The sequence below is a fragment of the Salvia hispanica genome, chromosome 2 (genome assembly GCF_029641045.1).
Source record: "Salvia hispanica isolate PSC_SH4W2 chromosome 2, Shi_PSC_v1, whole genome shotgun sequence".
In the NCBI taxonomy this organism is placed as follows: Eukaryota; Viridiplantae; Streptophyta; class Magnoliopsida; order Lamiales; family Lamiaceae; genus Salvia; species Salvia hispanica.
Window position 1 is genome coordinate 10,990,755 of NC_142693.1, and position 27,193 is coordinate 11,017,947.

The following is a 27,193-nucleotide window of genomic DNA, read 5'->3' on the forward strand; positions in this document are numbered from 1 at the left end:
CGCTACATTAAGTATTTATTTAAAAATTAATTCAAAATTTATTTAAGAAAATGCTTAAAATAGTTGCTCAAATTGATATAAAAAAAAGACATCCACTAATCACTAAAACTCATAAGGGTGCAGGTGGTAGGCTGAAAACTTATTTTCACGACTCTATAGACATTGGGCTTTTCCCATGTGCATGTACAATTGTTTAGGCTGTTTGGTAGAGCAAAAAAAATTTATGCAGCCCATTGTGTGTCGTTTGGTTCAGCCCACCGAATCCTTGAAAATGTGGCAGAAATGACTAAAACACCCTTCACCCCTTTGATTCTTATCACCGACCGAGTTACACCCTTCGCCCAAATTGAAGAATCTACACGCTTCCCTTTGTCGAATTACACCAACAATTTGAGGAAACAAAATCAATTACTCATACCAGTAGATCGAAAGCTTGAATCGATGAATTCGAAAAAACCTATGGCGGAATTGAAGTCCAACTTGTCCGCCGGTCAGAATTTGAGGAGAAAACTAGGTCGGCGCCCGTCAATGGGAAATGACGCACACGCCAAGATGGTGACCGGAGGGAGCTTTGCCGTCGGTCGTTTGAGTATTCCCGAAGGTATCAATGGCTTAACAGAGCCCTTTCAGAGCACAAATGATAACTGAGAAACTAATACCTCGCCTCTAGCCTGATAGAGTTGACATGAATTGGATGAAAATAGTAGATGAGGGAGTGAAACCCGACTGCAATTTACTGGGTCGGGAGAATGGTTTCAGGCATACCAAACGGCGGAAACGATTTTGCTACAGTGGTATTTCTGGCAATTTCAGGGCTACCACCCGAGCCCTAAATATTCAAATTTAACCCAAAACTCACCTTTTACTGAGATCCCACCATTGTGGAATCTCATGTGAAATATTCCCTCCGTCCCCAGGGACGGAACTAGACTTTCAAATAAGCCGGTGCTGAAATTTAAAATAATAATAATAATAATAATAATAATAATAATGATAACAATAAAATATTCAATTCAAATATAATGTCTTTACAATTTTTATGAGACTCTAGATGATAATTATTTTACGTGACGCCATTTCTTGAAACCGTCAAGAATGTCCTCATTTTCAATTTTGTTAAAAATTTCCCTCTCAGTATATACAACTAAGATATCATTCATCCAACCGTCTCCCATTCTATTTGTCAAAATTGATAAGTTTCATTAAAGAAAATACTCTCTCGACAGAAGCTGTCGCAACAGGAAGGATCAGAGTCAACTCAATCAAACGGTACACCAAGGGAAAAGTCTTATCTCTTGTGGTAGCAACCAAAATCTTTGCTAGATTTTCCAAATCTTCAATATTGGAGAATTCGACTTTATCAACTATATCACTGATATAAGTTTTAAGTTGATAGGGAAGAGTCGTACATTCAGTGCACGAGAAGTCATCAGGATGAAGTTCTGCGAGACGGACCAAATTGTCGATATTGAAGCTAGCAAAGGAGTTTCTTGGACTAAGGCTCATGCAAATAAGCAATTCTTTATTCGTTTCTGGGAAACGATTTTCCATCTCTTGAATAAGTAAATCAAGAACCTAACAATTATACTATGAAATTAGAATATAATAAAATATTTAATAATAATCATAACTAAGAAATAAAATATAAACCTTGTAGGGATGATAATTAGTAACGCGTTCACCCTCGCTTCATTCGCACACCAAACTTGACGGTAGCATCCATATTGATGACATCAATGGAATTAGTCTCACAAAACTCTTCAACTTGTCTCCAGAATTGAATCCATCCATTCTCCTTGAAGTCTTTTAAAGTCCTTTTAGTTGTATCAATCAAAGATAGAGCTTAAACTATATTATGATCCCTTAGTTGCAAAATTGTTGACAAATCATTTGTTGACCCAAGCAACTCTATCATCAAGAGTAAAATAAACACAAAGTCATAGCTCCCAAGCCACATACTCGATGTTTTTGATATGCCTCTATTATCTGGATTAGTACCATCTTCGTACACATGTTCAAGCACTTCAATAACCGATGACCACATACCTTTTAGACGAAGCAAAGTAGTGAAGTGTGATCCCCATCGAGTGTCACCCGACCGCCTTAAACTCATCCCTTGATTTAAGCCTCTTCCACTTTTACTCTCTTCACTTTCTAGACATTTGACAATTCTCTCATGCTCAACTTATCGTAGTTTGTCTCTCCTTTTACAAGATGTTCCACATGTGTTTACAATCATAGTAACAATGGTGAAAAAATCACTTATAGCTCCGTGTTGTTTTGTAACATTTACCACTATTAGTTGGAGCTGATGAGAAAAACAATGGATGTACTTTGCAGATCTATTTTCATTCAATATAAGGGTTTTCAAACCATTATACTCACCTCGCATATTCGAAGCACCGTCATAGCCTTGACCTCTTAATCGTGACAAAGATAAACTATGCTTAGAAAACACTGAGTCAATTCCTTCCTTCAATGACTTTGTTGTAATATCAGTGACATGTACCAAAACTAAGAATCTTTCTACAATCTCCCCATTATTGTTCACATATCTAATAACCAAAGCCATTTGCTCTTTTATCGACGAATCTCGCGCTTCATCAACCAATAGAGCGAACTTGCGATTTTCAATATCTTCCAAAATAACTTTCGTAGTCTCAACGGCACAACAATTTGCTAATTCCTTTTGAATCAAAGGACTAGTCATCTGATTATTACCAGGAGCATTCTCTAATGTAACTGCAGCTACCTCCTCTTTTTGCTGACGATACCATTTAAGTATCTTTATAAAGTTTCCTAGGTTTGTGGACTCAAATGATTCATCATTCCCCCGAAATGGCAATCCTTGTCTTAACAATAATCGAATCACATCTAAAGAAGCAGTCAAGCGAATGCGGTAGTTGACTTCATCTTCCTTATCATATTTCCTTAAATTGTATTTAACACTTTGTCTTTGATTTTTAAACCCTTTAAAAAGTATCCTGATCTGATCATGTGCGCTATTTGATGAACCTTCATGTTCTCTAAAAATAGCAAGCGCCTTTTTCCAATTTTTAAATCTCGTACTCACGAATACGTCATCTCCAAATCGATGGGCATTAATAGTCTTGAAAAGATAACACCAAAAACAAAATGCTGCTTCTTTTTCAATACTATATTCCAACTATACATGTCTCTCAAACCATTTAAATTGGAAGCTCCTTCTCTCTTTACCATACGAAGTTTTCCGAAAGACATAAGATTTCGGTTGGCAAGGTCCCTTAGAGATGTATTCTCTTCAAATGTGATCCCTTACTTGAACATCATAACTAGCAATTATAGGACTCCGTAGCCCCGGGTCACTAACTATGTTTTCCGGATGAACTTCAACACTTGCAACATTTGATTCTTTCTTGATTCACAATCGGACTCGGGTCACTAGCTATGTTTTCCAAATTAGCTTCAACACTTGCAACATTAGTTCCATCTTGTTTCACAGTTGGATTCGAGGTTGCAACACCCCTATTATTTGGAGCACTAGAAGTTGAATCATTCATTGGTTCTTTAGAAAAATATCGATGCATAACTGTAATCAAGAATAAACAAGATTTATTAGATAATATGTATTTCAAAATTAATAAAATTTTAAATCACTACAGTGTACAACTTCTATAAGAAATAAGAAACTACATTAAAAAAAATATGTATGTCGAGTTTATGCCAAAGTACATATTTCTATAATATCAAATTGTATTGATTCAAAAACTTTTATTATCTCAATTCTCAAAAGATAAGAAGTTTTTTTTCCTATTCAGGCGACGTGATTCAAAATCAGCAACAAATAATTTCAAACTCATGCCATTAAATCAAGATAAAAAATTAAACCACAATCAAAGAATCAAACCTTTGATTTTCCGGCAAATACAGGCTGTAATTCGCTGAACCCAATTACATCAATGCCTGACTGTGTCGTCTTCTTCAATTAGGGATAGCTTTTCTTCTTCAATTTAGGGATATTCTTCTACTCTTCCTCTACATCAAATTTCAGGACATCCAAAGCCGGGGCGGAGATCGCGCGAAGGGCGGCTGCATGGGGGGTTCTAGGTCCGGTTCCAGCCAAGCCCCCGATGGAGCGGTGGCTTGGCCGCCGGTGTCTCCGTCCCTGTCCGTCCCTCTGTAGTAGAAGCGTTTCTTTTCGGCATGAGATTTAAGAAAAATTATTTTAAATGAGTAAAGTAAAAGGAGAATAAAGTCAAAAGGAAAAAAGTAGAGAGATGAAGAGAGAGTAAAGGACTTTTTGCCAAAAAAGGAAATGACTCAACTACAAATGGACAATCCAAAAAGGAAATGACTCAACTACAAAGGGACAATCCTAAAAGGAATACGACTTGGCTACAGAGGGATGTAGGGAGTACTTCACAATGGAGAAGTATAAACTAGCATATGAGTTTGGATCGCACCATTGAATGGTGAGAACATGTGGCCTACTGCAAAGGTGAATCAAGGACGCAAAGCCAATCCGACAAAAGGTTGTACTCATATACTACATATTTCATATGGTTTAATCAATTTACTAACAATTATATGAGTTTAGATCACACCATTGACCTCATGTGACCGTACGCAGCAGCAACATACTTCCTTATTATGTAATACTTCATCTGTCCCAAGGAAGATGACCCATTCCTTAGACGACACGGAATTTATACAGTACAACTTTATTTTGGTGTGAAGTGGAGAGAGTAAAGTAAGAGAGGGAGAATAAAATAGAGAGAAATGTGTTTCCATTTTAAGTAATTCTCCTTGGATAGTGTGAGGGCAAAACAATTCCCACATCGGAGAATGAACAAGACTTGCAAGTGTATAAATGAGCTACCCCTACTCCATTAGTATGAGGCCTTTTGGGGAGTACCCCAAGAGCAAAACCGTGAGGGCTTTGCCCAAAGCGGACAATATCATACTAATGTGGAGTTCGGGTGTGCGCCAACGAGACCCATCAGTGGTATCAGAGCCCTGGTTCAAGGCTGGGCCTGTGTGGCTCGGGGTTCGGTGGTTGCGCTTGCAAGTTCTCGATGTGATGAGCTCGACCAAGACCTGTGGTGATCGGTGGACCTGTAACATGAGGCACACATGTGGTCTTGGTCTGGTGGTCTTGGTTTGAGGGGAGGATTGTGAGGGCAAAACAATTCCCACATTGGAGAATGAACAAGACTTGCAAGTGTATAAATGAGCTACCCCTACTCCATTAGTATGAGGCCTTTTGGGGAGTACCACAAGAGCAAAACCGTGAGGGCTTTGCCCAAAGCGGACAATATCATACTAATGTGGAGTTCGGGTGTGCGCCACCGAGACCCAACAGATAGGACAAACCAAAAAGGCCATGCGTATGAAGGCAGATGAGCCGGTGATGAGGATCTTGTTGAAGAATGAAGACCGGCCGGGGGTACAAGGAACAAGGCCTGAGAATGGCACCAGGGTGGAATTTCCTTTAGAAATTCACCCGGTTGGGTCTGGAAGAAATAGCAAGGTGTCTAAAAACAACACTCGGCTGGGTGATTTTTCCCTTTTGTAATTCACCTGGCCGGTTCTGACGACGAAACAGAGAGGGGTTTCAAAATGGCACCCGCCCGAGTGACTCTAGCTTGAAAATCCACCCGGCCGGTAGGAATCCGCTAGACTAGATTTTGTGGGCCTTTTTCTTGGTTTTTGGACCATTTGTATAAATACCTTTTGATGTCATTTTTTATTCTAGATTTTGGCTGAATTAAAATTACTTCCATGGTGAGTTTCTTCTTTGAGGATTGTATCCAAATTCCTTCATTGAAGGTTGCTTGTCTCATTCTTAGATTGATTCAAATAAAGGTATGCATCAATGAGGGTGTAGCCATTGAATAGTGTAGCCAAGGGGTGGTTAGAGTTTATGAAAGTTGCCTAGAGTTGTTTCCATCTTTTTAGTCAAGGTCCTTGATTGTAACTCTAATTCCTCATCAAATACCCATTCTCTCATTTCTTATCTTCCATGGATCTCTATTTTGGCTCTAGTTTTTGTGGCTTGATTCACTCTATCTTTGTTTATTTTTGTGTTTTGCTGTTGGATCTACACTTTAGGTATAATCTTGGGCAATTTCATGGATCTAAACAATCAAGATCCTTATAAAAAAAGAAATGGAATAAAGAGATAAAAATGTTTTATTTTTAGGGCTCGGGTGGTAGCCTTGAAAAGGCATGAAAATGTACTGTTCAGCATCCTTATCATCAGTTTGGTAGCTCTGAAAATAATCTCCCGACCCGGTAAAAGAACTCGGGTTTCACACTCACAGCTATTGCTATCAGTGTAGGTAGTGTAACTCAATCACAGTGGGAGGCAGGTATAAGAATCGGTGATTTCGGACATCCTCCTGAAAACAAAGTGTTCACCCTATTTTGCCCTCGTATCCCTCCAATTTGAAGCAGCTCTTCACGGAATCGACATCGTCATCGTGAGTATTTGGAATCTGAGAAACAATTTTTCATTTATTCTCTCTGTTTGGTTGTTTAGTTTTCTCATGTGGGAGGCAGGGGAGAAGTTGCTGGGTGTGGAACTGGATGAGAAGAGAGATTTGATTGCGGCAGCGGCGGCGGAGACGGAGGCGGTGAGAGGAGGAAGGGTGTGGAACTGGATGAGAAGAGGGATTTGATTGCGGCAGCGTAGACGGAGACGGAGGAAGGGGTGTTGTTGTCGTGTTGGAGGAGGAGTTATCGAGGGTGTTGAGGCGTTCGCGGAAGCAGGAAGGGCCAAATCTGGTGAACTGCTAGATGGGGTGGCGATTGCAGCTGAAGGATGACCGCGGCGGTTGTTGCGACAGCGGAGGTGGGTGTGCAGTTGGGTCCGCCGTCTGCTGCAGAAGTGGAGATTCATTCTAAAATCTAGCTAGGGGTAGTTTAGTCTGAGACATTTTATTTTCAGCCATGATCCGTTTCAACCAAACATACACAAATTGGGCTGCAGTAGTTTGTTGGGTTGAACCAAATAACCCACAACTCTATCCACCAAATCAAGATAAGCCCGTTTCCCATAAAGCCTGATAATTGTTGTATCAGCTACCACCCGCCCCCTTAGTAATGAAAGTGGATGTGAGGCGGAGAGATTATTATTATTATTATTATTATTATTATTATTATTATTATTATTATTATTATTATTATTATTATTATTATTATTATTATTATTATTATTATTCACCCGTCCCATGTTACTCGCACTTTTCTGTTTTGTCTCGTTCCAAACTACTTACACTATTTATACTTTAAGTAATAATTATGATATTTAATTAATATTTCCTCCGTCCCACTTTAGGAGTCTCGGTTTACCATTTTTGGGTGTCCCACTTTAGGAGTTCCGGTTGGAGTATTTTATAAATGGTATTAGGCCTTACATTCCACTAACCTTTTTATCACTCACATTTTATTATAAAACTAATATAAAAAGGCAGGACACACATTCCACTATCTTTTTTCACCAACTTTCCTTGACATTTCTTAATATCCGTGTCGAACTCAACCGAGACTCTAAAACGGAACGGATGGAGTATTAACATAGCTCATTCGGTGTTCCTTATTCTGATCTATCATTACACTTTAAATACTGATTTAATTATACTAAAAAATCAATCCCAAATTTACTCTTAAAAATAAAAGTGCAAGTAACGTGAGACATATAAAGTATTATTTATTTCTCCCTTTGTCTTGTTCTAAATGATATTTGCCTTTTTAGAATTTCTCATTTTAAAAAACACATTTTTTATTTTCAAATATAAAATTATTACTTTCTCTATATTTTTTTTCTCTTTTAATTCATTTTTAATTATAAATGGTCCACTTTGAGTGAAGGGACACTGAATAAAGAAATGTAAGCTTAGCTTTGTTTCAAGCAGATTAACAATGGCGGCATCTCTGCACCTAAATCTCCTCCACCACCTCCGCCGCTGCAAACCTCTTTACTCCTCCCGAGCTCCTCCTCTCCTCCTCCGCTCTAAACGACTCTTCTCCACCCCAGCAACACCATACCCACTGCAATACGAAATGATTATCTCCCGCCCCGCCAATTCCTCCCACCCCCCTCCCCGACGCCGTCTCCCCCCTCCCCCCGCCGCAACCTCAACTCCCCAATCCGACTCGGAAATCACTTTCAACGAGTGGGTCGACAAGAAGCTCTCCGCCAAAGAAACCGACAACACAAACCCCCAATTACCCATGGACAAATCGAAGCGAAAGTATTACAACAAGCGTCGAAAGCGAATGTACGGCGAATCGGAATCGGACGAGGAAGGCAGCAGCAGCAGCGGCCGCCGCGGAGGCGAGAGCGATTTCATCGAATTGAAGCAGGAAGTGGTGGAGCTCAAAACCCTACATAAGAGGGAGGAGGAATTGTATTTCTACGACGCATTCGCTTACCCGTGGGAGAAAAACAAGCACTACAAAATGGTGTATCAAATGGAGAAGAAGTTTTTCCCTGACCAGTGCTTCGACAAGGCGTTTTTGGAGCCGGGGAAGGTGAATTCGAAGCAGGGGAAGAGGGATTTGAGGTGTGAAGCTGTGAAAGGGAAGGGCGGAGATGAGAGAGGGTTGGTTTTCTTCGATGAGAGAGAGGGAGAAGGTGGGGATTTGAAGAGTGGAGAGGCAACAGATGTTAGTGAGAAGAAAGTGGAGGATTTCTTCAAGTGTTTGAAGAAAATCCCAAATGAAAATGGTGGTGGAGCTCCGGAGCCGTTTCTTTCAAGTAGGAGAGTTGGGCTTCCTTCCAAGTGGGATGGCCCAAATGGGACTGTGGTTTTGGTGAACAAACCTAAAGGTACAATTATTTTTGGATTGATCAAGTTCTGTGTCATCAACTTTCAGTATTTTATAGAAAAATGTCCTCAATTTGGGTTTTCTCTTCGAAAAATCCCACCTTTGTGATAGGTTTGGTTTATGTCTTGCATGATACTATAATCTAGTAGGAACCTGAGTTCTTAGATATGTTATACTTGATTTCTTTTGGGATTACTTTAACTATAAACCACCATAGTCTGTAAATCGTGATTAAGTATAAGTTAATTTTTCGATAAATTTGGGATTCTTGTAAGAGGACGAAATTCGAAAAATATTGGATTCTTGTAAGAGAACGAAATTTTGGGTACACTGAACAATGAATAATCTAAACTGAACAATATGGGATTTTTTTTGTTAATTTTTTCGTTCCATTTGGGATTCTTTTGCGTGATTCTAGTTTCTTCTCATGTAGTAGGAGGTTCCCTGTTCCATGTTCTTGGTTTTCTAGGTTTGATGGATTTGATCAGCTAATATTGTATTAATGGATTATGAATTAGAATCTTGCCTACTATATATCGGTGTTGCCCAGATTTCAAGCTATGTTTAGAATTTTATCTATGAGTTTTGCATTGTTATATTGAACCCGAACATCTCCCTTTTACACAGTGCATTGATTGATGTACTGATGTTATATAATCTGGTTCGATATTTTGTGGATGAGATGAGAAAGATGTGTCCAAGATACTTCGTTTCTTTGAGTCCAAGTTGTTTGTCTTTTTGTCGAACTCACTTCGTTTTTTCTGTGAATTTTTGGAAAATCCCCTTCATGGGTCCGAGATGTATATCTGTCAAATACTCAACTGAAAGGTCTGAAAGATCAACTCTGCAATCACTTGTTAGAATCAATAAGTATTGGAACTATTCATTTGATGATTTGATGAATGGATACCTTCTTATTGGATGATCATGATACTCCTCGGAAATGGAAATTCTTGATCAATGAAGGAATGCCCTGTTTGTTCAATAAGTGTAGGAGAAAGGGGAATGATCTCAACCGACTTTCTGAACTATGTTGTGTCAATGAAAATCTTCAATTTCTAGTGTTCTAATGCAGTGGTGTATACTGGAGATAAACTAATAGCCATTTGGAACAGGTTGGACTTCATTTACAGTGTGTGGAAAACTGCGACGCCTGGTTAATGTGAAAAAGGTGATTGATTATAATTTTACCTCAGAGGCTCCTTGGTTCATCTTAATTGATTGGGTTTCTCATCCTCAGGTAGGCCATGCTGGAACTCTAGATCCAATGGCAACTGGCCTGTTGATTGTATGCGTAGGTAAAGCTACCAAGGTGGTCGACAGGTAAGCTACGTTGTGCTTCATCAAAATTGTCTTTATCTTTTTTTACGTATTACAATTTGTTCTTGCATGTAGTTACCAGGGCATGTTGAAGGGATACAGTGGAACCTTCCGCTTAGGGGAAGCCACCTCAACCTGGGATGCCGATTCGCCTGTGTGTTTTCACTTCACCCGATTATTTTTAGTCCTTGCACTTGCTTTCGAGCTGTTTACTTCCTGTTAAAAGAAGAAATGGATTAGGAAGCTTCAGTATTGAAACTTGGACTTTTATATGTGATAATGTAGGTTACAAACAAGAATTGAAGCAGTAAGATGTTGTCGTTAGTATATTTTTTGATGAGTATGCTCTATTCGCCATCAAACCTTTTGTAGAAGTATTAAAACCCTATGATCTTAAGGAGAAATTATGGGATTCCCCTGATCTAAGTTTAGCAATATTAATCTTTTTTCTTGCCTTCTGTATTTACACGCGTGCATGAATTAAGTGAATTGTTTCTCTTGTCTATGCAGGTAATCCAAAGGGAGTCTTGGGAACACATCAAGGACAACGATATAAAGAAAGCTGCTGCATCCTTTTGTGGAGAGATATGGCAAGTTCCACCAATGTTCTCTGCTATTAAAGTAAGAATTTCAGTGCCTGTAGCTTGTTGCTCGTATCCCATTTTCAAGCACTCGGCTTTATAACTACTCTCATGTTCATCATCCCTGCCAAAAACTGTGCCTTAAAAAATGCAATGAGCCAATTGCTCTTGTCGTATGAATTCTGTGTTTATGGCTACAAGCCTACAACGGTAATCTTAATAAACCTTTCTTGATTATTTGATTTGAATTTGCCGCTAATATTTCTGTGTGGTAGGTTGGAGGGGAGAGGATGTACGAGAAAGCTAGAAAAGGAGAAAGCATTGAGCTTTCCCCTAGAAGGATATCAATCTTCCAGTTTGACGTCGAAAGAAGTTTAGAAGACAGGTTTGATCTCATCCGGCTGATATTTTCTAAATTTATATTCATCCTGTTGTTTCTATCTTTTGAGGTAGTAAAATGGTTCTATTTGTTGATACATTTTGATAACTATTTGCAGGCAAAATGTGGTTTTTCGAGTGAGTTGCTCGAAAGGAACATATATTCGTTCACTTTGTGCTGATTTTGGCAAGGCTCTGGGGAGGTACTTGTGAACGATAATATTGTTATAAATATATGTAAATGATATTTGCATAATACTTTTTTCGACGTTTTATTTAACAATTTAAACACATTTTTATTTTGTTTTTATCGATCCTGTTTCGTTTCTTTTTTACAGCTGCGCTCACTTAACAGCTCTACGCAGAGATTCAATAGGTGAGTTCCTAACTGTTCATGATTTTTATGAAGTTCTTGTAATAGCACTACTCACTAAGCCATGATTTTATTCTTAAACAATGGTCTTAAATCAGAGTATAAATTATCTAATTAATGCAACCAAATTAAAATTACACACAAATAAAAATCGAAATTCAAGTAACTATATATGATCATTGTCTGTATTTAAAATATATTTTTCGTGGCTAATTTATGCTGAAAATATCGCAGGTGAATATTCAGCAGATGATGCTTGGGAATTTCAAGAGCTGGAAGAAGAAATTACCAAAGGATATATGTAGTGTTTTTCTACTCAACAATTCCATTGCGAATTAGTACCACATTGTTTCTAAAGCCAAGTTTTATATTTTTTGTGGTGCATTATTAAACAGTACCAATTTTGTTCAACCTTCTTAATTTCATGGCAAAAGTAAATTCGTATATCTTATAATGTGGTATAATAATAAATACAAATCTTAATTATAAAAATTATCAAATATTTAATTTAATGCATTCTTCCTAATAATGAATTATATAATATACTCTTCTATTTTTTAAAAATAAAAACTTTTGAAGTAACATCATTAGTTTCAATGCTCATAAGAAAGATAGAAAGGAAGAAAGTGATTGAAGTATTGTTTGTGGAGAATGGTTCTAACTTTCTTGGAGTAAAAAAAAATTCTAAAGTAGAAAGTTCATAATTTTAAATGACGGGCCAAAATAGAAAAAGAGAGAAATAAATTTTATTTTGAAAGACAGAGGGCGTACCAAAAAATAATTGTTTCTAGCATTTTGCTTGTTAATAATTTTATTGCGGATTATGAGAATGTTTTGTCCATAACAATTTCACGATTACAAGAATTATAATATGTTGGGATTTAAGTTGATGTCAATTTTGTTCCTCCATATTGTTTAGTAGTAGTAAGTAAATTTTGAATAAATACTACTAAATGAAGCCATGGAAATTATAAGGAGGCGATGTTAGAGCTCACTGTATGAACTCGGTTACAACTGAGATTCTTGTACATGAACCAATATCTCCTACATCTCCAAAAAAGGGCGAAATACAGTAGAGAGTAGAAGATGAAGGTCAATATATATACCTAAGCTACAGCCTACAATGAACCACAACGACCGCGAAATAAAAAAATTAAAAAATTAAAAAATTAAAAATTAAAAATTAAAAAAACCACAACGACCTAATAACGAATCGTGGAGTTAGGAGGATCGATACCCATGGCCTCAAAATATACTTTCTCAGCTTCAATCCACCGATCTTGAAACATAGTCCACTCGTTTTTACACCTCTCCCTCACCTAAGTCGAGAAAACAATAACACGTTTTTCAACTTTTCTGTTCCAATACACACAAACATTTTATATTTTAGGTGGTTTCTTACCCCCTCCCATGGCGCCTTGCCTTCCTCCTCTTGACCCTGCAGAAAACTCGTGTTTTTGAGTTGTTGAAGAGTAAGACGGACCCTACCATTGGACGAGATTTAGCATATTTACCTGATTCCCAAGTGAAGGAACAGTTTGATGCACTATCCACTGAGCATCCACTACTCCTATTTTCTCATGAGCAGGCTGTTTTACAAACAGAGAGAGATTTAGGGGAGAGATAAATCGAGCAAATATGTTGTTACATGCTATAGAAACTGATGATAGCTGACCTCTACACATTTTCTAAGAGCAAAATCAAGGCCCCATCCATGGACCAAGTCATTCTGCAGCATTGTAAGTTCAAATCGTAATAAGTTGGGAGGGACGAATGTGGGCGACGCGAGAAATACCTGGATCATATGCCACACGCAGCGCCATGCATTCCGGGAGAAAACAGGGGCCATGATCTCGACAAAACTGCATACAAAAATATCTCGGATATGTAGAACATTTGAACTATGTGAGATCATACAGTAAAAAACGGATCTTTAAACAAAATTCTCGTCTCATCTACATACGCTGCACAGGGTGGCTGATGAGGGTCCGTGCACCAGCCTGGTCTTTCCTCCGCTTCCCTGTATGAAATAAGTAGCGAATTTTGGATTGAAGAAACTCGATACTCATTAGGCAGCAGATTATTAGGCAAAACTTTTATTTATGCCTACTTATGGACTTCGGTGTCTTCTCGCCTTCTCGTCATCTCCCACGTCATACCACTGTCGGGGGATAAACCAGGCTGTGAAATATCTAGCCCATGCTTCCTCACTAGCTTTATGTATCTGACATGGAGGGATAGTTTTAGCATATAACTTTGTCCAAGTTTCACAAAATGAGAGTCGAAGCGACCCATTTTCTACTCACTCCTCGGGGTTGAAGTTCTCAACTCCAAGATCTTCGTCCCAGATGAAGATATAGTCGTATGGGGCCACAATGTCAGGATGTAAGAATCTCTTCGCGTACCACCTAGAAAGATAGTTTAGTAATTGCATCGAAATACACACAAACTTCTACTTAGTTTTGGTTTTGCACATGAACCAAAAATTATGCCACCAAATAAATGAAGGAATTGCTTTATAACTTACCATTTAGTTTGCTTCCTCACACTCACGTGTATAGCCCTTTTAGACCACTCGAATTCATCCCATTCGCTTGGCCGGCCATCATAGTGAAACAACAGAACTTGGAAGTTCTCTGTCAACTGCACAGCGTTGTCAGGAATTAACATAAAAAACACCTGTTTAGCAGAGAGGAAACGGGATGGCTTCCAGTTTACCTTCTTTACTGCAGCATTGATGTTGTCTTTCTGGTCGTAACCAACAGTAAAGGTCAGGAGATATCTTGGCTTAACAATTAGGTCCTGCAGTGTCAAGCCTCATTATCAGATAACAACACATAATTCAGATGTACATGTGTTTGCCATCAATACTAAGCAAGGACCGATATTATAGAACTCTGCACCTTTAAAAAGATTTTATTCCAATTCAACAAGTTATAAGTATCGAGACCTCTCATCTAAGCTTTGTAACTGCTATTTAGTTTTGGAGGGTAAAAAGGTGGAACGTGACTCTCAAGGACTTGAAATTTATAGAAATGATTGCAATATGAAGTTTAGGGGAAGAACACACACCTCGCCAGGAGCACCCCACAATCTACGAGTGTACAAGTCAGAGTCAGCAACGAGAATGCCAGGTGGTAGTCTCTCTGCACCTCGAGGATTGTTTGGAACCCAGATCTGTGTAAAATCATCCACAACTAAGAAAATGAAGATAATTGGAATTTGTTGGAGTCACCAGAAGTTCTCTAACTATTAAGAGGAATACGCAATTATGTCTGATTTTTCACTAGGCGGAGATGATCATAGAACTCATATCAGAAATATATGAAGAGTTTGATTCAACATTGGGTCAACTCGCCTGGAAGATCTCTAATTGCGTTGAAAACAAGAGCTCATATGAATCCTCAGAGTTAACAGCACTCATGTAACATGAATTATTCAAATAGTTCATATCAACCACATAACTTAATCCAGAAACAGAGGGCATTATCCTAAAAATCAGAGATGTTTCAGCAGAATTCATAATTAGAAACTGCATCCACCACCTTACGCTTGCTAAACCTCTGTGATCGGGATATGCAACGAGCGTCAAGCTATGGTTTACAGCAAATTTCATGAAACTACTTACCTTAGTGTTGTTGTATTTGCGCGAGAAGCCTCTCCTTCCTTTAAGAGCCGACCATACATTTAAAAGTGCTTGAGTCGAGAGACCCGAGTACTTGTCCTCTATGTAAGTGAGATCAACAGAAGGAAATATGTTTGATGATAAGTTAACCTACAAAGGACACAGCCCAAACAATCTCCATAAGTCTCTCACCGAAATTCAAACACAGACTACCAAGAAATCGAGTAGGAAGCAAACTAGTAAAGGCGTTGAGAAGAGTGAAATCCAAATCTTCCTACCTTAGTCAATGAAAGTGTGGGAAAAGAAACACCTAAAACAAAGCCAAATATAATCCCCACAAAAGTGGTTATGATTAGCCTCATTGTTTCATTTGTTCTTCTCAAATGCCAGCCACTGCAAAAACCAAGGAATTGTTTCAACATCTGCCCCAGCGATTCGAGCAACTTTTTGCTCGAATGAATGATTCTTGAACTTAAAAATTACCTAGAAACCATGGCTCTCCGTACAGGGTTACCCATTCTGCTCACAATCTCTGTAGAAGATGATCTAAATTTCACATACCGCACTATATAGCGTAGGATTCTATTCCTTCAAAATCAAAGAATCCGTTTTCAGAATAGCAACACCACAGAAATTTCTTCTCCTTTTGTTTCTCTCCAACATTAAAATGGCCAAGAATCAATCATCATTGACAACCAACATAATAATTTCTTAACAGCCCATCATCATAATTGAATCACATTACACAAAACATCCTAATATATATACAGAAATTTAAGATTATGACTCATTTGCAAGATGCACAAATATCTCGTTGGCACAAAATGCATGCTTCCAGGAATATTTAGAAAAGATGAGGCACAAAATAAAACAAAAGGAGCAATCTTCAAACGGAAAAATGTAGAATTATGATTCAATAATTCGTGAAACTGAAATGCAGGGCATTCGGGTGTCACCTTATTCAAGTAAATTGAGCTACAAAAAGGCAGAGAAATGGCAGAATCACAATGATGGGACTGTTATTAGCAAACGAATTAGAAGAAATTAGCAAAAACAAAAAAAAAAAAAAAAAAAAAACCACTGCAATTATTTTGATTTATGAGTTTTGATTTTGAATAATCAAAACTGTGGTTTCGGAGAAACGAGAATAGCTTGTTGGCCCTCGTTATTAAATTCTTCGCATATTTATACTAGCGAGGGATGTAATTATTTTTTATTTTTTTGTTGTTGTTCTGCTAAAAATAGTTTTTGTTTTCGATTAAAATTAACTTCTATTTATTATGTTAAATATCGCTCTTTAATGAGTGGATCTCATTTTAGGTAATAACAATATGCCATTATTTCATTAAATTAAATTAAATTAAATGTTATTTACGATTGATATTATTTTTTATAGACGAAGGTAGTATGTTCTATTTGGAATTTAATTTTTCAAGTAAACAAACAAAATACTCCTACTATATTTAGAATATAAAGAACTGTGTTTTATTTGGAATTTATTTTGCACAAAGTTTAGAATTGTTGCGGTTCAAGTGAAACGTTGGCTTTTTACAATGACGAACTTTCTTTATATAAGAACATGCTGGTTTGGTATATTTCGAGCAAATTCGCGTGAATAGAATCTTATTTGTATACGAAAAACTCTACAATTCACTTTTAATTCGATTCAGTAACAGTTCGCATGAATAGAATCAATATATTATTACATTGTGTTTGCTTGTGCATTTATAAGATGTTTTATAAACATTTAAATGCATAAGAAGCAAACAAAGCCTAAGTCTTTTGCTTAGTAGACTGGTTGTGGGCGCCGTCCATTTTAAGAAAACTACAGTCGGTTCTATGCAATGCTTTGCAAAAGAAAAAGAAGAATTTCACAACCTAAATAGGCTTTGGCTACCTATCGCGAAAGGTTGCAATGTCAGTCCGATTATTTCTGAGTCTTATTTAAATAAGATGACGTTGGTATGGTATAGCATTGAATGAATCTAACAGCAAGACGTGTCTTTATGCTATCTTCTAAAAGACTAGGTCTTGATAAATAACTATTTCTTAATCTACATACGTTAGCATTGAGCATACGGTATTGATTATGCACTACTTTGACTTATCATATGGTGCGGGTTTTTCTTATCCCAATAATCATGATATATTGGGTAGTAGTGATTAATATCTTGCGGTGCAAGGATCGCTATTATATTGAATCGTGCGCGGGGTGAGTCTCATTTGATAATGTCCTCAAGAGGAGCTCGAACAAGGTTTTATTATTCTGAAAACTGGCTAGTTCGAATTTAATTATTCCATGAATAATAAATAAGTGTCACTTTTGGAATTAATAAGATATTAAGCTTCTTCTCCACCAATAATACCTACGCCTTCAACTCGTTCTAAAAAAATAGGATTTCGTGGTCCAGTAGGTCCGTAAAACTCGCTAGGATAAGCAGTATTATTGAACCAGACAAAACGGATATGTAAAATACAGGATTTCCAATCCTAGCAGGAAAGGGAGAAAAAGGGATACTCAATTTAAAGTGAGTTCAGTCCATAGCAGACTTCAATTAATTAATGGACATTTGTATCTTAAGCGCGAGAAATACACATTTAAATAAATTGAAACCCGGATTACTTGTAATTTCGGATTTGGATGGGCAGTGCAGTATTATTACCATATTGGCTGATAATGATATTCCAATATAAGTTTGTACTCCCCCCGTTCCATAGTAATAGGGGCGATTTTCCATTTCCGTCCGTTCCATAGTAATAGAGTCATTTCCCTTTTTAGTAAAAGTCAACACATTTTTCCACATTTACTTTACTCTCTCTTACTTTTTTCTATCTTCATCTCTCTACCTTTTTCATTTTCCACTTTATTATCTCTTTACTTAATTCACCTAACACAATTTTTTTTAATCTCCGTGCCGAAAAGTTTTGCCTCCATTACTATGGAACAGATGGAGTATTAAATTGTGGGTTCAGTTTAATTAGTAAAACTAATTGGGTGAGGCCACATCCAAACCTCCATATATCCCTAACTGGGCTCAAATATGAACTTAATATAAATAGGAGAATAAAGGAGAAACAAATGATCATTATTTTCTTTATAGGAAATTTCGTCCCTCTCTAATTGGAGAAGGGGACGAAAATTTCAGCTCTCCTCCATGAGATTTTTAAAGTCTTCTTTATTTGAGTCCTAGTGTTCGGATAAGATCAGCCCACACTAATTTCGGAATACAGTTCGGGAACGAGTTAGAAGATTTGTGGTCTAGTATTAAAGATCATCGTGGTGAAGGCGCAAGCAATCGAGGAATCTATGGAGAATCAAATCGGTAACTCTAAACCGTAGTATTCATGTTTTAGGATTTGCGTTCTAACATGCAATTTTGTGTTAACGTGTGAATTGATTGATCCCATAATCTGTCAAATAGATTGTATGTCTGATTTATTTGTTTGGTACAAGTCTTCCACTATGCAAGAGTACTCAAACTCCAACACATGCAAGTGTTGGAGTGTATTTAATTATTTATATATCAGTTTAACACCATATATTATTTAATTTGCTTTATATTAATTAATATTCCAATAAGAATTCAAATATTACGAAAATAAATAAATAAATAAATATATAGAGTAGAGGTGCGTTAGAATGACAACACCTCTTAAAGTGACACTGTGACACCACGCTTGACTGCAATATTATAAGTGCTGGACTGCAATAGTATAAACGCTACACTGCAATCTATAGTTTATGTCATGATGGTGTTTATCTTGTGTTGATTTACGTTGATTCTGTGTTTTTGTTTGAGGTTTTATTTCGGCAGTTGAATGTTATTCTCTGTTTGGATGTTTCTGTGCTTGATCTGGGAAATAGGTTGTGGATCTGTGTTGTTGTTGTTGATCGGTGGTTGTTTGGCGAATCTGTAGCTATGGATATACTTTTGGTCGGAGTTTGTTTCGGATGCTTGGATCCGGAGTGGATTTAGCATCCGAAGTTGGATCTGAACAGGGGAATCAAGTTGTGCATGGATTTCGAACTTTCTGCTCTCTTTTAATTTTACTTCGTCTAGTAGCCGTAGATCAGCCGTAGTTTTAATTGTTCTTCGTTTAATTGCTTTAAATTCAGTCTGCTTCGTTTTCGATCCACGTTCCATCTCTGTTTCTACTAAAATTTTTATGCAAATTGTTGGAGAAGATGATGTCGCTGTTAGTTAGTACTTTAGTTAGTTGTTTTCCAACTTTTCATCCGTACTTTACCTTTTCAGCAAATGGTCCCCACCGTCAGATGTTTTCCCAGGTCTAGGTAATTTAGGAAATAGTTTCTTAGATCTAGTGATTGTACCGCTCGTTCCAGTTTATATGCATGATTTCTGTTCTGCCTAGATCTAGTTGTTAGCATAGCGGATTTCAACACCAAGTCTAGTTTAATTTCCTCAACCCAAATTGCGTGGCAGCAGCCAACCCAAAAATAGTCCCGAGTCCTTGAACCTTTTTATTGCGCATTCATCTCTGTGGGATCGATCCCTACTTCCCTGTGCTAATTTGAGTATGCATGGTTGAGGGTTTTGAAGCGATATTTGTGTGTCCGACGACCGAGATCTTCCAACGATCCGTGAGTTCCTAGACCATGTGATCTAGTGGATTCGCTGGACCTAGGAAACTTGTTATTCCTTTCTGTGCACGCAGTCTAAAAACAAAGAGAAACAACTTCAAGTATATATATATATATAGGGATGTGTTAAAATGACAACTCATCTTAAAATAACACCATTCCACCATTCCTAGCCAATCATTTGTACACGTGGACGAATAATCAGCTGCCATGTGGCAATCATAAAAAATTCGCAAGGGTAAATTTACGCGGACTGCAACTTCCAATACTCTAGGTTGCAAGGTGACGCGACCTGCAATATCCAATACGCTAGACTGCAATCTATAGATTGTTGTAGATTGTTGTCTAGCATTTATACTATTGCAGTCTAGCATATATAATACTGCAGTCTAGCGTGGTGTCACAGTGTCATTTTAATGCACCCCTATATATATATATATATAGGTGTGCGATCAAATACTAAGTTATGGTAATAATTAATACTCCCTCCGTCCCAGAGAAGTTGGCATACTTTGAAAATGGCACCGGATTTTAGGAGGTTTTGTTTTGTGTGTTAAATGGAGAGAGAAAATATAATTTTTATATTCATGTGAGAGAGAACTTTTTCCAAAAAGGGAAATGTGACATCTTTTTTGGGACAAACTAAAAAGGAAAGTGTGCCAACTTCTCTGGGACGGAGGGAGTAACTAATATCAATTTTGTATGTTAAAAACATCAACACAAAGACATAAATTTATCAATCTTCTTGTGCTGATAAACTTATGTCTTTGTGTTGACATTTTAAATTTACATGTTGTATTGATATAATTATGTCTTTGTGTTGACAATTTTAATGCACAATATTGAAAGTTATTAGTTACAACTGTAAATTAGTTAGCACACTAACGCAACCCTATATGTGTGTGTGTATATATATATATATATATATATATATATATATATATATATATATATAGGGATGTGATCAAATGAAAAGTCTAAATAGTGTACATACTCAAAACTATGATTTGGACCATTGAAAAATGTCAACAGATAACAAAAATACATCAACAGGAAAATGTCAACAGAATTTCAACGGTAGTCAATGATTGATGTTGTGTTGATATTGTGTTGATACTGTGTTGACATTAAAATCTTGAAATTTTACACTGTGTTGATATTTGTATTGAAACTGTGTTGAAGAGTTTTGAGTTTGAACAATATATAAATTTGCATTTTATCACTACCCTCTATATATATATATATATAGATAGAGTAGTGATATGAGGCAAGTGCCTATTAAGTATATAACTAGAGAACAAATATCAGCCACAAGATTATAAAAAACAAGGGTGATATTCAGCCATGTAATATTTGAAATTCATCCAGATTTTACATCACTATATGAACGAATTACTTCACTATAAGATGACGAGGGTAAAATTGTCATTTAACAAATGAAAATAGGGTTAAATTCGAAAAACATATCATTTTTCAAAATTAATCCTTGCGCGACTCTTCTCCTTCTCTTCTCATCATTTCGCCAATCGTCCAATCGAAAATCTAGGGCTCAATTGTTCGTCGTCATCGATCGTCGTAGCCTCCTTCAACTGTGTTCACTTCCGCCATTGCCTCCTTCTGGTTTGTTCACTCTCGCTCTTCTCTTTCGTCTCTTTCGTGATTCTGTCACAGTTCCGTCGCCTAACTCCTCACCGCGACTGTACTGTCGGTGCGCTGCTACGCCGGTCTTGCTGATTGTCGGTCCCGCTCTGCCACTGCACTCACCAACAGGTCAGTTGTCATCGTCATATTACTGCCTGAACAACCCCCCACCTCTTTTTGATTTGGTAAGTTCTCAAAATTTTGGTTTTGATTTGCAGTTGACGTTTTGTTGAATTAGGCTGTTTTGTTGAATTAGGCTATTGGTCAGCAAACATTGTTGAGAATCTGGATAGAAATAGTTCACTTTGTAGCATGTTTAGTTCACTATTGACTCGTTTTCAGTTCACTTTATAGCATGTTTTGTCATTTCAGTGAAGTATATTGAGTATATAGTGAAGTGAATTGCGCATATAGTGAAGTATAATTTACTTGCATATAGCGTACAGTTTTGTCATTTCAGTGAAGTATTTTTTTAGCATATAGTGAAGTATAATCTGTTTGCATATAGTTGGTGTATTGTGTTGTCATTTTAGTGAAGTATGATGAACATCTTGTGAAGTAAATTAAGGATATAGTGAAGTATATTTTGCATATAATGATGTATATTATGCATATATTGAAGTATTTAATGCTTAGAGTGAAGTGTTTGTGATCCATGCTTATTGTGCACTATTTTTTTTATCTCAGTGAAGAATAATGTGCCCAGAGTGAAGTATTCTATGGTTAGAGTGAAGTGTTAGTGATGCATGCTTATAGTGATCTATTTTTTCATCTCAGTGAAGTAAAACGTGCTTAGAGTAAAGTATTCCATGGTTAGAGTGAAGTGTTTGTGATGCATGCTTATAGTGATCTGTATTTTCATATTAGTGAAGTAAAACGAGCTTAAAGTGAAGTATTCCGTGGTTAGAGTGAAGTATTTATGATCATAGTGCACTATTTTTTCATTCCAGTGAAGTAAAATGTGCTTATAGTGAAGTATTTTATGGTTAGAGTAAAGTGTTTGTGATGCATGCTTATAGTGATCTATTTTTTCATCTCAATGAAGTAAAACATGCTTAGAGTGAAGTATTCCATGGTTAAAGTGATGTATTTGTGATGCATGCTTATAGTGCTCTGAATTTTCATCTCAGTGAAGTAAAACGAGCTTAAAGTGAAGTATTCCATGGTTAGAGTGAAGTATTTGTGATCCATGCTTATAGTGCACTATTTTTTCACCTCACTGAAGTAAAATGCGTTTAGAGTGAAGTATTCCATGGTTAGAGTGAAGTGTTTGTGATCCTTGCTTATTATGCAATATTTTTTCATCTCAATGAAGTAAAACGTGCATAGAGTGAAGTATTCCATGCTTAGAGTGAAGTGTTTGTGATCCTTGCTAATAGTGCACTATTTTTACATCTCAGTGGAGTAAAACGTGCATAGAGTAAAGTATTCCATGGTTAGAGTGAAGTGTTTGTGATCCTTGCTTATAGTGCACTATTTTTTCATTTCAGTGAAGTAAAACGTGCATAGAGTGAAGTATTCTATGGTTAGAGTGTATAGAGCTTAAAGTGAACTAATAAATGTTAAGAGTGAAGTGTTTTACCTTTGCGGTGATTCAGTTTATACTTAAAGTGAAGTATACGATGTATATCTTATAATGTTTTGTGTTTTCTGATTTCAGTGAAGTGAATAGACCTTAGAGTGAAGTATATGATGATTGACACTATGGTGAGCGGGAACAAGATTGGAAATGTATTGCTTAAAAGAAGCAGCAAGGAAATACTCCAATGGCTAAGAGCAAAGAATTGCAGCGCATTAATGTGTCGGAAACAAACCATGAGTCATTGAATATCTTGGCGACAACATCAAAACATTATCGAGAATGCAGCAACAACATGGAGATAGATGTGGAAAAATGATTGTAAACTTCAAGCGTTCATGATCATTTGTATGAAACTGATATGGTTCATAATATGTGTCATTTAGTTCAATATAAAGCTCATCAGTTTCAATTAAATTTAATATTATGTTAGACTATTTACTTCACTGTAGAGCATATTTGCTTCACTATAGAATATATTTACTTCAATGTAGTTCACTGCAAAGTTATTATACTTCACTATAAGCATATAATAGTTCACTATATGCACAGTATACTTCATTGTAGTGAAAAAATAGTAAACTATAAGGCATGTTCAATTTACTTCACTATATGCACAATATACTTCACTTTATGTTTAATCTATTTAGTTCACATATGAATATTTGTTAATTATTTAACAAAATATAGTTCACAACTTAAAATTGTAATCTGATGAGCTTTGGTATGAAGAGAACAACTATAGTAGTGGACTAAAACAAGTATGCAGTGAACTACACATATGTAAGAAGTGAACAAAAAATAAGTTTGCAATAAAATAAAACTGACGTACATAACATGGACGCATTGAACGAAAAACCAGTAAAAAGTGAACTAAAAATAAGCTGACAATGAAATAAAACTCACGTTTAGTGGACTAAAACATGTACACAGTGAACTAAAAATGAGTAAGAAGTGAACTAAAAATATGTTGTTTGATATTTCAACGAAGAATATAGTTTACAGTGTACAATTTTTTCATTTCAGTGAAGTATATTGAGTATATAGTGATGTATATTGTGCTTATAGTGAAGTGTATTCTGCATGCCTTATAATGTACCATTTTTTTTATTTCAGTGAAGTATATTGTGTATATAGTGATGTATATTGTGATTGTAGTGAAGTATATTCTGCATGCCTTATAATGTACCGTTTTTTCATTTTAGTGAAGTATATTGTTCATATAGTGAAGTATATTCTCATATAATGAAGTATATTCCTAAACCCTGAACAATGAGCCCAAACTTTTATCTCTATCTTTCACCACAGCCGCTGCATCGCCTCTTTTCTCTTTCGCCTGGTGGCGGTGCGAGCGTCTCCCTCCTCTTTCCCCAACTGCCCTCTCTCTCACTCTATCACTATTTCTCTCTCGACCTCACCGCAGGCCTAGTCGACACGTTCACCGTCGTCGGTGGCCGGCAGCGCACAGTGTTGGTCTCCTGCCTCATTGCGAATCAGAGACGAATCTTGGCAGTGGCATTTGAGCCAGCCGCCGGTATGCCATCCTGTCCTTCTTGCTTCGGCCGTTGGATGATGCTCGCCGTCAGTCCCGACTCCAGACGTCGCGATTTGACCGGGAAGTGACATCGCGATCAAACGTGAACGAATTTGGACAGGAAGCTGAATTTGGTTCAGAAATCATGCAACACAATTCACGTTGATTTTGCGAACAAATTTGGTTAAGATTGGAAGAAATCAACGCTTGAATTTGGAAGAAATCAGCGCTTGAGTTCTGAAGAAATCAACGCTTGAATTTTAGAGGAAATTGCACTTTGAATTTGGGAGAAATCGGCGCTTGAGTTTGAGATGTTGATATACCATTCCAAAAATGCCCTTGGGCTATTATTTTTAACAAAAATCTGAAAATTTGTTTAACCTTTAATATTAAATTGGAGTAACAAGATGTGTGGCTAAGATTTATTCGCTAGTTATACACTTAAAATTAGTTAGACCTTGATCACTCCTCTATATAGACATATAAGAAGATGATCAAAACAAGTACGTACTTAAATCAAGAAATGCAGCCCAAATCTTGGCCCTAGGATTAGATGATCTAATGGTCAATAATTAACCAAAAACATGAAAGGTCATAATTAAGCAATTTTAGGTCATATTATAGGATTTGTGTTTAATGTCATATTAAGATAATTTTAGGTCATGCTTTGTTAGCATGACCCAAAAATAGACTAACTATGACCTAAAAATGCTCTACGTATGACATTGTTCTGCGATTCTGTATTTAAATCTAGTTTTCATAGATCAAAACCCTAGATATATAACAAATTACAATAAATTTAGTTAAAATAGAGAAATAATCCAGCACATTACATCTTTTGTTTTAAACGTACTATCAAATTAAAATTTCAATGAGAATAAATTAACATAAATCAACGTCACAAAAAAGATGATGATGATGATGATGATGATGATGATGATGATGATGATGATGATGATGATGATGATGATGATGATGATGATGATGATGATGATGATGATGATGATGATGATGATGATGATGATGATGATGATGATGATGATGATGATAAGAAAATAATTAATTATTGGTGAGAGAGTGAAAATATAAATTATAGTTTAGTTCATTTATTTAATAAATACATCGTATGCATATTTGTTAATAACAAATTCGAAGCAAAATTGCAATTTATTTTAATTTATAAAATTATACTCCATTCGTCCCCAAAGAATATGCACTTTGAGTTCGGCACATGTTTTAACGCAAAATTAGTAAAGTAAGAGAGAGGTAGATAGAAAAAGTAAATAAAGTATTGTTAGTGGATAAAGTATATTAAGAACACTGATAATGCACGTTATAGTGTGTCCTTACATTGATGATATGTTAATCAAGGGTACTAACACACAATTGATTAAAGACACGAACGAAAACCATGATAAAGAGAAACTTTGATATGATGGATATGAGTCTAGCCGATATAATTCTTGGAATAAAAATCGTAAGAACATCTGAAGAATTCACTTGACACAATCTCATTATGTTGAGAAAGTGCTAAAGAGATTCAATGGTTATGATAGTGGGCCAACTAATACACCTATATAGCTCAACGTTCACTTGAGCAAAAGCCAAGGCGAGCCCGTTGCACAAGAAGACTATGCATGGGTCATAGGGTGCATTATGTATCTTACTAATTGCACTCGACCTGATATTGTTTGTGCCGTGAACAAGTTGAGTCGTTACATGAGCAATCCAAGCAAAGAACTTCAAGACCTAAGGCAAGGATCAATGAGCCTGATGGACTATTATTATGAGCTTCTCTCCTTGATGAGTAAGATTGGGGTGAGCGACCTGGATGAGGCCACACAAGACCGTTTCATCCAAAAAAATAGACCGATCTGATCAGCAATCAAATATAGACTAGCACAAAGAGAACACAAAGGCTAAAAGAAAAAGAACAAAAAATTCAAAGGCACGATAGATCAAGCACCTAGTGGGTAATAGGCTCTGATAACAATGATAAGGATCCATGTAGATTGTGATCCATCAACCCAAGATTTATACCCTTTGAGGATGTTTGATCTTGCAATTGAACAGAAAACACAAACGCAATAAAAAGATAGTGTGGATCTAGCCTTCAAAAACTCGATCCAAAATGATTTGATGGGAAACAAGAGATTAAAGAATGTGAATTTGATATTAACTAAATCCATTGATGGAGAAAATACTCTAAGCAATTTTCAACATAGTAGATTCAACTAGTGACTCTACTACTCAAAGAAATTCACAAACCCTTGATGCATAGTTGCATACCTATACTTGATCATACTTGATTAGATCAGTTGATGATCAAGCAACCTAGAAAACTAGGGATTGGATAAAAACTCTCTTCAAGAGAGGAAACAAGTCTCACAAGATTCTATCAAAATGATGCAAAAGAGTATTTATAGTAGGGCTTCATTCCCAAGAGAAAATGGCCCAAAAAACCTATAAAATTAAGGAACGGATAAAACGACCGGTTGCGCGTTCGGACAACGTGAAATTTCCCGCCCCGGGCGAACTCTCTTGAATCCGCTAGACATACTCCCAATCGTCCGATCAGGCGTTTGATAGCCTTGTTTTGCCCGACCGGGTGAAAACATGTTGTATGTGCTCCAGCACCCGGTCGGGCAGAGCTCCAATTCGCCCGATCAGGCGAACCCACTGCGCCCCTTTGAGCGGTTGAAAGTGTGGTCTTCGCAGCAAGCTCGACACCGGGCTTTGACGACTCTT

The 27,193-nt window shown here is 36.8% G+C and overlaps 3 protein-coding genes across 5 annotated transcripts; 1 reads left to right on the top strand and 2 right to left on the bottom strand.

The window, feature by feature from the left end:
- Positions 1-1,176: 1,176 nt before the first annotated feature.
- Positions 1,177-3,539, bottom strand: LOC148931559 (uncharacterized). The gene is made up of 3 exons (XM_089064825.1): positions 3,405-3,539; positions 2,386-3,109; positions 1,177-1,553 (listed from the first exon to the last, which is right to left on the bottom strand). The coding sequence occupies exons 1-3, from the start codon at positions 3,537-3,539 to the stop codon at positions 1,177-1,179; spliced, it is 1,236 nt and encodes a 411-aa protein (XP_088920951.1).
- Positions 3,540-7,863: 4,324 nt separating this feature from the next.
- LOC125200637 (Pseudouridine synthase family protein) lies at positions 7,864-11,874 on the top strand. The gene is made up of 9 exons (XM_048098327.2): positions 7,864-8,812; positions 9,927-9,982; positions 10,052-10,134; positions 10,207-10,285; positions 10,642-10,752; positions 10,988-11,097; positions 11,210-11,293; positions 11,429-11,466; positions 11,698-11,874. Exons 1-9 carry the CDS (start codon positions 7,903-7,905, stop codon positions 11,766-11,768), a joined length of 1,542 nt encoding a protein of 513 aa, XP_047954284.2. The 5' UTR covers positions 7,864-7,902; the 3' UTR covers positions 11,769-11,874.
- Positions 11,875-12,407: 533 nt separating this feature from the next.
- Positions 12,408-16,149, bottom strand: LOC125200638 (uncharacterized). 3 transcript variants are annotated; one of them, XM_048098329.2, is made up of 15 exons: positions 16,045-16,149; positions 15,572-15,676; positions 15,367-15,481; positions 15,092-15,238; positions 14,536-14,640; positions 14,182-14,265; positions 13,991-14,106; positions 13,770-13,871; positions 13,574-13,687; positions 13,427-13,483; positions 13,259-13,325; positions 13,139-13,192; positions 12,978-13,052; positions 12,866-12,901; positions 12,408-12,782 (listed from the first exon to the last, which is right to left on the bottom strand). In XM_048098329.2, the coding sequence occupies exons 2-15, from the start codon at positions 15,604-15,606 to the stop codon at positions 12,666-12,668; spliced, it is 1,224 nt and encodes a 407-aa protein (XP_047954286.2). In that variant the 5' UTR covers positions 15,607-15,676; positions 16,045-16,149; the 3' UTR covers positions 12,408-12,665. The 3 variants fall into 3 exon arrangements, with proteins under 3 accessions (XP_047954286.2, XP_047954285.2, XP_088922303.1); XM_048098328.2 differs by having other exon boundaries at positions 13,139-13,325; XM_089066177.1 differs by lacking the exon at positions 16,045-16,149 and having other exon boundaries at positions 13,139-13,325; positions 15,572-16,019.
- Between the last annotated feature and the right edge of the window lie 11,044 nt (positions 16,150-27,193).